Source organism: Orussus abietinus, unplaced genomic scaffold (assembly GCF_000612105.2).
Source record: "Orussus abietinus isolate OABI.00-Male unplaced genomic scaffold, Oabi_2.0 scaffold39, whole genome shotgun sequence".
In the NCBI taxonomy this organism is placed as follows: Eukaryota; Metazoa; Arthropoda; class Insecta; order Hymenoptera; family Orussidae; genus Orussus; species Orussus abietinus.
In genome coordinates, this window is record NW_019394554.1 from 164,629 (window position 1) to 177,449 (window position 12,821).

The window sequence follows — 12,821 nt, forward strand, 5'->3', positions numbered from 1 at the left end:
TCCGATAATGCAGAGATTGTAAAACAAAAATACTCTAGAGTTACCTGTGATATTAATTTGTCGGAACTGATTAGAGCTCGTCCTATTTCATTCTTGCAGTCGGGACTGACTCCGCTGCACGTCGCAAGTTTCATGGGGTGCATGAACATCGTGATCTACTTGCTGCAACACGAGGCCAGCCCGGACATACCTACGGTGCGAGGGGAGACGCCTCTTCACTTGGCAGCTAGGGCTAATCAGACCGATATTATCAGGATACTTTTGAGAAACGGAGCTCAGGTTGACGCCAGAGCAAGGGTGAGTTGTTTGAAACGATGCTACGGTTACGGCATCGGGTTTCGAACGAGTGATCCGCCTCGATGCTTTATCGCCAAGCTTGGGCGAGCTTGAAGCTGAAGTCTTTGTATTATTATTTCATTGCATTATCCTTTTTCAGGAGGAGCAAACTCCACTTCACGTCGCTTCTAGGCTGGGCAACGTCGACATCGTGATGTTATTGCTGCAGCACGGAGCTGACGTTGACGCCACCACGAAAGACCTTTACACTCCTCTCCACATAGCCGCTAAGGAGGGGCAAGAAGAGGTGAAACTTTTTTATTTTCTTCCTCTACTTATCGAGTAAACGCAGCGAATTCTCCGTTCTTTTCTTAATCGATTCCCGCCTGCTAAGAGAGTTTATTTTTAAATCCAGGTTGCGTCTGTTTTGTTGGAAAACGGAGCTTCGCTTACCGCAACCACGAAGAAAGGGTTCACTCCTCTGCACTTGGCAGCTAAATACGGCAACATGAGCGTTGCGAGGCTTTTGTTGCAAAAAAACGCCCCGGTCGATGCTCAAGGAAAGGTGGGCATTTATTCGTAGCTGAGATATGTTTACGTGTGTATCTAAGATTTAATGCCGCTTCGGAATTGTGTGTAATAATTTATTTCTTTTCTTTTCGCCTTCGCTCGCTCGACTAACGTCCTTAGAATGGAGTAACGCCTCTTCACGTCGCATCGCATTACGATCATCAAAACGTGGCGTTACTTTTACTCGACAAGGGTGCTTCGCCTCATGCCATGGCAAAAAATGGCCACACTCCTCTGCATATTGCGGCTCGAAAAAACCAGGTGAAACGTTTAATCCTGTGTACAAAATGAATACTGATCTCGATGGCTGGTTCTAAATTATGCGGAGTTGGAGAGAGATGGTTCAGTTTCTAGTTCGGTAAAATAACTGTTTCTATTTTACTCGACCTATCAGATGGACATTGCGACTACTTTGCTGGAATACGGAGCCAAGGCAAATGCGGAATCAAAGGCTGGATTCACGCCGCTTCATTTGAGCGCTCAGGAGGGACACACCGACATGTCTACGTTGCTTATCGAACACAAAGCAGACACAAACCACAGAGCAAAGGTAAATTTATAATGATTGCGATGACTTAATGCAATGACAGCTTCGTATCATGGCATCTGACGATTAACGTGTACCTTGCAGAATGGTCTTACGGCACTTCATTTGTGCGCTCAAGAGGACAAGGTCAACGTGGCTTCTATTCTGGTGAAGAATGGTGCTGAAATCGATGCCACGACGAAGGTGAGATTTGACCCTAGAAAATGATTCATCGATTCTGGGTAATAGAGAGCAAGAAGTGTATCCAATTAAATTATTAGAGTTCGTTCACTGTAACTGCGCCACTTTTTGCCGCTGCGAAGAAACGGTTCACTTGACTCACTGGCAATGAAGTAATCATTTGTTGAGATTTAATCGTGAGCTTTTTCCGCGGTCTTCCCCGCGCACTTGGATTAATTTTCCGACTTCCGTGAGTCTTATTGTCCTCAACGATTCTATGATTCCTGAAGTATGATGTTTTTTGAGATATGTTAAATGGATACTTTTATCCTTTTATTCTTTTATTCTAATGATGTGATGTAGGAAGCTAATCCGTGAATATTTTTGGATCAGGCTGGATACACACCGTTACACGTGGCAGCTCATTTTGGTCAAGCAGCTATGGTGCGGTTCCTCCTGAGATCAGGTGCTACAGTGGACAGCAGCACAGGTGCTGGTTACACACCTTTACATCAAGCTGCTCAGCAAGGACATACATTGGTCATCAATTTGTTGCTCGAAAGCAAAGCCAAACCCAATGCTGTCACCAACGTAAGTCACCCTTGAATCTGACCGAAGATATTTTTGGACGACCTTTGAAAAATGTTTACACCAGGAAGTGGAAATCAGTAAGTGAAGTCCATGTGTTTGTGTTTTCTCCAGAATGGTCAAACAGCGCTGGACATAGCACAAAAACTTGGCTACATCAGCGTCGTCGAGACATTAAAAGTCGTGACGGAGACTGTCATCACGACCACACATACCATTACCATCGAGGAGAAATATAAGGTGCAGGCTCCCGAATCCATGCAAGAGACGTTCATGAGCGACAGCGAAGACGAAGGTGGTAAGTCGACATTTTGACCGGTTTGCTTGATTTACAAGGATCTTAAATATTGGCCGAATGGATTTTCACGCTTATGTAAAGGTGTCTTTCGTTGAAATATTTCGATCCGGTGCCAGTTGCACGCAATTGCAGCGAAAAATAGATTCTATTCGTTTGGCCTATTAGGTAACGGATCGATTAAAAAATGTTGCCACGCGAAAGACACTTTCTCCCCTGCAATACTTCTTGAAGACGGTACAACTTGTCATGCGCACCGTTTTTTAAATCATTTGTGGTGTGACAGTACTCTATACCCTCCGCTAATATCTCGAGATCTCTCTTATACAGTCTTTTTAATTTGCATGCTGACTCAGAGATTCTGCACGGGATGGCTCGGAGAAAGATTACTTCATTTCTGCATGATTTACCGAGAGATTGTTTTGCACATCCCGAATTTTAGTACTCCTCCTGAATCCCTGTCCGAATAATTAACCAAGGGTTCAAGCGAGGCCTGGGAGTAGGTCCCCGACCTTAGAAGACATCCCGAAATAATGATCCCCCGAGCCGAGAAATAGCCTAAACGATTAAGAACACGCAACGGGAACAAGAAACGACCTTAGAAACAACTAGCTGATCTTCCTTTCCGGATTTCTCTACTTTAGTTCAAATGGACATCTTCGATCTCCGGAGTTATGATTTGCTTGGTCTGTTACGTTCGTTTCGCAAGAGCATGCCTTTAGTCAAGGTTTCACTGGGTTGTTTGCGGATTATTTGACCCGTACGATTAGACTATTTTACAATGTCAATTACCGACACACGCATTTCCAGCGACCTTCGTTTCCGTGGCGCGACTTTGCGTTTTATGGCCACCATAGAAAGAGCGGTATTCTCTGTCTTAATATTTTTTTTTGTTCTTTCCTTCTTTGGAATTAAATTAATTATCGGGGATGTAGAAGAACGCCGACCGATCGGGTTTGGTCGTCTCGTCTCCGGGGTTCACGAGCGTTGTTTAAAGTCGAGGTGTGGCATGGCCTTTAACAACCCAGTGAAAGCAGGATCTAGGATTTAATCCCAGGATATATGGAAGAAACGTTAGGGCATTGATGAAGAGAGTCTTTACTGGTCGGCGTGCAATGTAGGTGGCGATGAAATCGGCATGGCAGCCATGAATGTGTACGGGCAGCCTCCTCACGCGCAACACGTGTACCTCCCTTCCTACTACCAGGGCCAAATGACCTACACTCGTAAGTTCTTTCTCTCACTGTCTCGCTGTCAATATCTCTGTCATGTTATCGGCCTCTCTGTATACCCAGTGTCACCGGACCGTCCTCGTCTCGTTTTGATTTTACACCCTCGACCGCATCTCGCCCGAGTGCACCTCATCGGCATAAGAGTAGCGAGCTCGTCTCGTAGTCCCATTTTCTACGGGGTCCATTGAGTCCTCATCTGCGACCCCGTAACGTATCCCCGATATTTTCTCGTTATCAAGGTAGATAGGGCGATGTGTGTGTGCCTATCCAGCGAGTCTACTTTTTCACCCTTTGCTTGGGCACCGTCTATGGTGCGTATGCGATGTACAATTATGCACCCCTCTGGAATTAATTCAGTGTCCATTTCCAGTTCTATCGAAAATTCGGACTCCTGCGTCGATTTATAGGAGACTGGGTTATCAGGACGCGACTTCCTTCGGGGGAATGCTCTTACGAGCCGTAACATATTAACTGGACTGAAGATAGTCAGCGCGCTGGCACGGTCTCTATTCATAGGAATGATATAGGTCAGGGACTATATATAGGAGGAACCTTTAAAACGTTTAACTCTAAACAAATTGCCGAACTTCCATTGCCCGGCTTCGGGCGCGTCCGTCCTCGGCTGCCTCGAATTTCTCGACATTAACCCTCGTGGCCTGGTTCCGAAAATTCTCTATGAAAATTGTCGCATTAACGCGCGAACGACGCCGAGGCACTTGTCGCTCCTGATGGACTAAACAAACGAGTTTTCACGTTCCTGGTGACCTAACCGAAAACCTACGCGCCCTAAAAACCGCCATGTCGAGGAAAATAAAAAAGTAGGAAATTACACTTCTATAACTTTTGTTTGTTTTTTACTTCTTGGAAGGTAGGTTGTATCTAAGACACCTGTAGATCAGGGTAGCTAAAGTTACTTCGGGGGAATTATTTGAGGCGTTCTACGTGTTTCGTGAAATTTCAACGGTACCAGGGAATTCCCAATCACTTGACGCACATCCGAGTGCACGTAGGTACGTGTAATTAAGGTCCGACCGGCATGAAAGCGCAGCAATTCAATTTTACACGTGCTTGTCATTAAAGAATATAGGGCAGGCTATTGTTAATGCAATTTACATACTAATGGACGATACAATGGATCCCGCGGTCGCGAACGAGCGACGTAACTGTACATCAACGCGATGCACGTTTTGAAGTATCATCGGGCAGGGGCCCTCCCTCCATCTCTTCTTTATGCTACCTGTTACATAACCTCAAGCGCTCGTTTCATAGCTCTTGTCTCGGGATGTCGTTAGTTCGACTTGCGGTGGCTGCAAGCCAAATTCGAACATCCGACTGAAATACTCGATTTTATATAACGCCGAAGTGCTTTTTGAGATGCGCGCGGATTGCGCTTCGAATGTTTGGACGAGGATTCGCCGACCCCGCGGTATTAGTTTCGAGGGGTGCCGCCATTTTGGTACCGAAAGTGCCCGCCGGACTTATCAATTATGTCACGATAATTAATCAAATTCATCGCGCACAGGGTGACCACCTGCAGTGCGGTTTTTGAATACGAGGTGCAGTGTTATTCTCGAAAGACGGGCGCGCCAAAACTCCTCGAGTTCGAAATCAGGACGCGCCGCCATTTTGGTACCGGGACGCCCAAGACCGTTCACCACGCCCCTGAAATGATCTATTTATTACGTGGATACGTATTGTCGTGGTGCTTTCTTTCCGAGTCAGACGTGTTTATTATCCCGCTTGAATGAATGATATCGCCCGGCGTTTCCTCGGCCTCCATTTTGGTACCAAAAGACGCGCAACTTGGGACGGCGAAGTATCGGATAAAAATATGCAATTATGCTCTTCATTTGTTATAGCTTTATTTTTAATATTTTCCCATTAATGTGGCACTTTTCTAGTGGTCTTGTGGCATTTTCTGGTACCTAAGTGGAAGTGACCGTCCTTGCGTTAGTCGATTCGATTAATGATCCCGCGATCTGGAATTACAGGGCCGTCGCTAAGGGTTATCGCGGGCGGTTTTTCCTAGTAGAGAAAAAAAAAGAAAAATTAGTAAAGATAGTGCATTACGCGGGAGTGTAAATAAAGTTACGAAACTGAGCGGCGGGAGCGGTAGGTCTTATTATAAAATTGGTGATTCATGGAATGAGGTCACATTTCTAGGCTTCAGCCGAACGTGTATTAATCTCAAAGCAGTCGCTGTTCCTGATCTCGCCGTGGCGGCCGCGAAATGCAAAGATAGAGAACTTCAACGGAAACCCTGGACAAGGTGTACGTCTAAAAAGCCCCCGACTTTGATCTCCCACGAATCGCGTCTGCAAGCTGAAAACGAGAATCTCTTGCAGCCGAAGGCGTCGAAGAAAAGAACAAGAAAAATCTTCCAAGCAGTCGAAATGACGGAAACACGTGCCACCTGTGTTTTATAATAACAATACATCCTATTTGCCAGTGATAGACGGTGAAGAAGTTGCAAGGAGACACGATAAAATTTGGAAATATCGAAATCGCTGCGTTTTCCGAACTGTCAATGATCGTCGTCGCGATTTTAATTAACGCAGTTCTAGGGAAGGTCGCTACTTAGGTTGGAAAAGTGCGGGATTGTTAAGACAACGTTTTGAAACTTTGTGCATTTCTTTCCCTTTGGTGAAATCGTGCCAAAACAGTCACAATGGCCAAAGGAAAGACGAAGGGGAGGAAGAAGTCGAAGGGAATCGCCTGCTGCGGCTGCGCTCGGAGTAGGAACAGCGACGGATTTAGTAAATATTTTTTCTATGAATGTTAAATGTATATATATACTTTTTTCTTTTTATGGGAATTCTCGTCGCTGTAATATGCACATGATAGTCCTCATGGGTTATAATTGCGTGTTAATTCTTATGTCCCGGAGCCATTCGCCGCCGAGCGGATGCTGCCCTTGAGGGAGCGTTATGCTTCACTGTCAATCAAATCTGTCAAGCCATTGATATTCGTATCACATATCTGGGTCAGGTGGTTAAATTACTGCAACTGCAGCCTCCGTACAGTCCATGTAAACCGTGCTACGCGATGCTCTGCCAATATTAGAAAACCTCACCGCCACATGTCGTGGACTTGTTGAGAACTCACCGTGAAGAAATACTCTCTTCGGCGGATCTCGTTATAAAAGCCGCATTAAGTTATTAAATTAAGGCCGCTCCAGAAATCTCATATTTTTACGGCTCCGCGTTTAATGAGGCCACCTCCAGTCCAGCTGATTTCTTAGCCTCGTAACTTGCCACCGAATATTCTGGCTTACACTCCCTCTAAAAAGAAGAAAAGGAAATATGAACCCACGAGAATTGATTTTTCGAAGAGCAACTTTCGGCTGATTGATTTTTTTTTAAATCGTTTCTGGTTAATTTATTCTCGCGCCTTGTTTTTTCGATTTTTCGAAATGGAGCGTCAGCTCTGTTGGTGTCACATGGCGAGAGTCATGTCTAAAAATTCTCTGGACAACGTTTAATTGGACCTCTTGTACGTTAAGCTACATTTGCTCTTTCGAAATCGCGCCTACTCTGGCGGTAGATGGTACATTTGATTTGATTCGAAGTTGTATTTTTAGATTGTTTACTTACGCAGGCCGGTGTATCGTGCGTCAGATTCGAAATTCGGGAGATTTTGGAGGAAAAAGTCTGCCGAGGCATGATGTACAATTTTGCGTTCCTTAAAATCCGTCAGGACTTTGTTTAGCCGCTTTAGACAATGCGAAAAAAAATCTTACCTCAACTTAATTCCTAGGTATACATTTTTTTTTTTTTAAGTAATTTATTCACTCAAAATTCAGTGAATTTCATTTAAATGCTCTATGAATTTCGTGATAAGATCCTTGTCGTGAACTGGTACTCGTTCATTAACTGGGTCAAACGCAATGGAGTTACATAAGTTTTGTTATGGTCGTGGATTATTTTTGTCCATGATCTTCCGAGTTGCAGTTGTAAAAAAAAAAAAGGAACTTGAATAGACTAATTGCGCTTCATAGACACCGATTGTTCCGTAAAAATGCCTGCGTGGTGAATCACTGTGGTAGAAAAGGAATAATATAGATTCTCATTGAGATGGTGTCCTTGAATATCTTGAATGCTGACATCTCGTGCTTGCAAATTTTACTGCTCACGTATTATTCGAAATCGATGCATGCTCCTCAAAGATATCGTTTTTTAATTGCGCCTTAATGCGCACTGTGACTGCAATTAGAAAATTCCCTGAGAAGGCAGGAACTAATAAAATTAACACGATTCCATTAATGGGTGCTTGAATTGGGCTAATTGCTGTTTAACGATCCTCCTTATCGACGGCAGTTGAGTTCTTAATATCGATTTTACTAATGCTAATTACAATTTCGAACTCATTCAGAGCAGGATTCATTTTTTACTTCATCATTGCGTGACATAAAAACGCTGAATTCTTTTTTCTCTCTCTCTCTCCCTCTCGAGGAATTTACCTGTGAACGGTAAATTATTTTTAAGACCGAGACCTTGTACATCTCATTACCTGTGCATAATTAGTGTTTCATACGCGGCATTTAAAAGTAACGCCCCGCGGAAATATATAATTACCAATGATCCTCCAAGCGTACATCTCTGAAATGACCAGTTTTAAAGAGCACTCGAAAATACTGCCGGGTAAAGAAAAAAAAAAAATTCAATTTCGTCATTGCATAACCAATGTAAATAATTCTCGCGAGAATGGTTTCTCTATCGAGACTAGGAAGCGATTTAAAAATACGTCTTATCGAAGCCATAACTTCGTGGTAAGTATTTGAAGGATGCGCGACCTTTTTATAGGTAGTTTCAATTAATCCGGCACTTCTGGTACGTGCGTGTGAGATCATCGTACGTGGGTCGAATTTGTGGGCTGGTCATCAATTGGATAATTACAAGCATGCATTCTTGAAATATCTGTTAACTCATCGGAATCCCGAGCGGGCCTCAGTCGGGACAAAAATCTGACAGTGGCCGCACAAAATACAAAGCACGCGACCAGATTTCGTGGCCGGTCTGTAAATACGATAATTTAATTCATAAACATTAATCCACCTTTAGCCAACAAGATAAAAGCCACTTAAAAGCGTGCCCGTGAGCGTTTCCAGTAAATTAATTAATAGATTGCTAGTTTTAACTAACTCGAACAAAATTTTCTCATTTTTTGGTACCTCCGTAGGATTAATGGGTTAAATGGTGAGGCTAATAAAATAATAATAGATTTTAATTTTCTCGGTTTCCGGCGAACATTCCCAGACTTTTACAGCCGAATCGAGCCCGAAGTAACCGCGCTCGTCAAACTCCCGAAATAACTTAGGAAGCGCCGAAGCCTTGAATTGTATTTTTTCCCTATCGTTCGGACGAACGGCCTGTTTTATTCAACCCCTTGGAACTTTATTTATCGACTAACGTACGCGGTCTGTCTTGTTCAACCCCTTGGAACTCTCAAGTGATTCCCGATAATGGTTCTCGCCGTGGACGAGATTTAAAACGGCTCCTGTTCTCTTAGTCGCTCGAAATAAGTAGCCTCCATTGATTTAACTCCAACTTTTACTCTTCGCTGCAGTTTTAATTTGTTCATTTCCCGCCATCGTGCGTAGAAGTTTAATTTAATCTCGGTCACTCGTGGATTGGGCTCATACGTTAAATATTAGCTGGCGTGAGCCTAGTAGATATAGTTGGATATTTTTTTTCTGCAAGCCGTTCCTCTCGCTAACTCGGAATTATCTTCAGGCGAAGACCCGATGTTAAGCGACCAGCAGCAATATCGCTACATGACCGTCGACGATATGAAATCCATGGGGGATGATTCCATGAGAGTCAACGTCACCGACGACGAGAGGGACAACAGGCACCCTGGGGGTGAGTTTTCATAAAAAAAGAAATATTTAAAAATCACAATTAGGAGTTAGAACGTTTAATTTCAATTTTTAATCATATTTTCTTTTGGACTCGTTCATTATATTGGGTGACAAATGCCGCCCTGTTAAGATCTCATTTACGGGTATTTATCCAATCAAAGGAATGGCGCTTTTTATCGCTCGTATTTTCGTCGCAATTTTTCCCGAGGTCCCGGGACTTTTTATGTAACAATAAGATTAACGACAAAACGCTGTTTGCTTTAGCACCGACCATAACGGAGATGATTACCAAGGAGAGTTACCAGCGTTCCAACGCGGCGAATCTCAAACCCGACAACGTCGACATTAACAAGCATCCCATTCACGTCGGGTAAGTGATATTATCACATCATCTTTTCGCAGTCCCACTTAAACCATAAGTTTCCCGGTAACCAATAACATGCAACCGGGTTCACTTCTCATAATTACTGGAACGACCGCTCCGGTATTCCAGTACATATTGCTCGGGAAGAAAATGAGGAAAAAAAAATAAGAACGTTGCTAAACTTCGACGCATAATTAAGAAAGAAATAACAAGAGCTGCCACTTCATGGCATATCTTTATCGACATGTGAAAATCAGTGGAAATTAACTGTAGTTCTCTTTACGTAACTCGCAAAGCTCATCCTGTTTGCCATTTTTTTTTTTTTCAAATAAATAATCTGGAATGCGTTTGTGAGTCCTCCGTTTATTGCGATTCGAGCTGCGAAGAGTTCCCCCTTTGTTGATAAATCTTGACCGCTGATAACGTGCCCATAGGAGCGGCTTCGATTAAAACAATAATATTTTGTGTATTATAGTGTGATATGGTGTGTGCCGGTGAAAGATTGCTTGCTGACTTTAACTTACTCTGGCTCGTCTTTAAATCCTATCGGGAGTTGTCACCAAATTCGATGACGCATGTTTTTCCTCCACAGTCGATTAAATAACTGGCAAAGGCACTATTTTCTGCAATACGGAAAATGTTGCCTTAACAAAAATTAGAGAGATTACTCCGTCGAATTTGGGCGTTAGCGAATTTCCTCGAGAATCTTCATTTTTCCGGAATATGTGTTGTGTGGTAGTTATCTGGCATGGATTTGATACTTCCGAAACTCTTCGAGGGTCTGTCTGTCGAGCACTTCTCGCACCTAAAATACTCGTAATAGCTAGGAAGGGAATTTTAGAATCAACTCGGAATCTCTCCGGTAATAACCGTTATGCACAAGGCATTGCCTAGAAATAACACCTCCTAATTAGGTTAATTTCGGAATCACTTAACTAGCCGCATTACTGCACTGACGATGATTAAAGATTGCCTCGTTCTCCGTTAATTTTTTTTTTTTTTTCCAATAACATAAACCGTACACTGATTTTGTATTCTCTTGCTAGCGACGGTTGCAGTTAATAACGTACTTAATGCATAATAACCAGGGTAACTGTAACCGTAGGTTCAATTTGCGCTATGAATATCAAGTAACCGATACATCTAACAATCGGTACGATATGAATATGAATTAGATAACAAATATGTCACCGAGATAACTGCACTCGGTAAGTGCAGTAAGTGCACTCGTTCGGTGGTCTAACGTTATTATTGACTCATTCCAGTTGAAGACATTACAAGAAATAATTGGTTAAATGATCTACATCTACGGTGTCATATTTGAACGGCGCAACAATGCAGAATGTACTCTGGAAAAGTTCCTTTTCTTATCAGTCATTTTTCTGTCAAATTTTTTTTTTTATTCTTTATCGTAGAAGATGCAGAGCCATCCTGCATAGTATTCCTATAAGAAATCTCCTGAGTAAAGTGTGTTTAATGATGGATGTTATTAATTTTGCTCGGTGCACTTCAAGCATTATAAGGAAGTGCGATTTTTCGAGGATCGATGGCGTCTTCATTAATTGTAAATTTCTTTGCAAGGTAAAGTATTTAATTTTACCATTTGAATAGTTTTTCATCCATTGCACTGAAAATGCGGCGAATAAAAATCTCGTGAATAGTTGCTGGAATACGTCTTTGTTGTATTACTATGGAATTAAGAATGAACCGTTTCAGGTATCATTGATAATCTTGTCGATCTTATCAGAAGCATTTTTTAGTGCAATAGGTGGTAATTTATTTCATGTGGTAATTTTAAGTGTTTCACCCCGTGCGCCTTATCAGGAATTTAAAACGGTCTTCTTCCGCGATATCGCGAAATTCTTCTCGACGTGTTCTTATACAATTGCATAATTACTTTCGAACTTGGCTAATCCACCGAAATATCTATCACGGATCATCTCATCCGCCATCGTCACGACTTCATTTGGTAGTTTCTCAGTAGTTACACGTCTAGCATTGCTCTTGGCAATTGTACACGAAATAACACCCACGAAGGTCTGTACTGCACGTAAAGAGAAAAGCATGAGCACGACTTAGAGGTATCATCGATAATGACAAGGAGTTTTGTTCCGAGATTAGCGAGTCCCTAGAGTCCTTAAATACGTCGCTGGCTGCCCTCGGTATCGTGCCAAAAGGACAAGGAATGTGGAGGGACAGGTACACTATACCCTTTTTATTTTATTTCGACTTATAAATAAATCAGAAGCCTCTTGACAAGTGCCTAAAAAGGCAGTCAATATAGTCTTACAACAAAACCTGTAAGCCACTTGAAGGGAGTGCGAGGAAAAATTCGAGAATATGGATAAATGCATATTTAGATTTTCCACTCCGCACTCTCCTCAAGTCTTGCGACTTTAAACATTTAATTCAATAATTAATAATTTAAACATTTAATTAATCTTAGTTAACAACACTTGGTCCGCTTGAAGAGGGAACCCCGAATTTATGATACGGCTAATATTGTGGGATCAACTAAAAAATATTGGACCCCTACAATAACATAATTTATTTATTTATATTTAACACCGTGCCTACTTGCAATTCATTCCTGGACGTGGTTTACGGGCTTAATTGATTTTTAATTCAACAGCTCACGTAGAAGCACTAGTTTTTGATACTTTACCCCTATTTTCATTGCGACTGATAAGAAAAGAACTTAGCCTCATTCTCGTTGGTATCATGTCAACGTCGGGTTGTATTAACAATTGAAATACTGCCTTAAATATCTAATTCTACTGAAATCCTAAAGTATATTTATGTATATTTTCCAATTTATTAATCCAACCTGGCGTGATGAATTTTTTAGGTCAGTTGGTTTCCACGTCGTTTCGTCCCTGCTCTTTTTTATTATTCACGATGCACTGTGCATAATTCATGTTAGGATCTGC

General features: G+C 42.3%; 1 protein-coding gene across 10 annotated transcripts in view; it reads left to right on the forward strand.

The window, feature by feature from the left end:
- Positions 1 to 12,821, forward strand: part of LOC105697544 (ankyrin-2) — an 87,605-nt gene that overhangs the window by 38,285 nt on the left and 36,499 nt on the right. For 7 of the 10 annotated variants that reach the window (XR_001103843.1, XR_001103844.2, XR_001103848.2 and 4 more), the window contains exons 9-19: positions 100 to 297; positions 437 to 583; positions 692 to 841; positions 967 to 1,107; positions 1,241 to 1,396; positions 1,478 to 1,576; positions 1,946 to 2,143; positions 2,255 to 2,438; positions 3,557 to 3,661; positions 9,400 to 9,528; positions 9,792 to 9,897. Coding sequence is in view for 3 of the 10 variants with exons in the window: in XM_012420910.2 (XP_012276333.1) it covers positions 100 to 297; positions 437 to 583; positions 692 to 841; positions 967 to 1,107; positions 1,241 to 1,396; positions 1,478 to 1,576; positions 1,946 to 2,143; positions 2,255 to 2,438; positions 3,557 to 3,661; positions 9,400 to 9,528; positions 9,792 to 9,897 (1,613 nt within the window). In the remaining 7 variants the exon portion in view is untranslated. Of the gene's footprint in view, positions 1 to 99; positions 298 to 436; positions 584 to 691; positions 842 to 966; positions 1,108 to 1,240; positions 1,397 to 1,477; positions 1,577 to 1,945; positions 2,144 to 2,254; positions 2,439 to 3,556; positions 3,662 to 4,977; positions 5,224 to 5,830; positions 6,424 to 9,399; positions 9,529 to 9,791; positions 9,898 to 12,821 lie in introns of those variants that run through there. The other 3 variants (XR_001103847.1, XR_001103846.2, XR_001103849.2) reach the window with 3 other exon arrangements.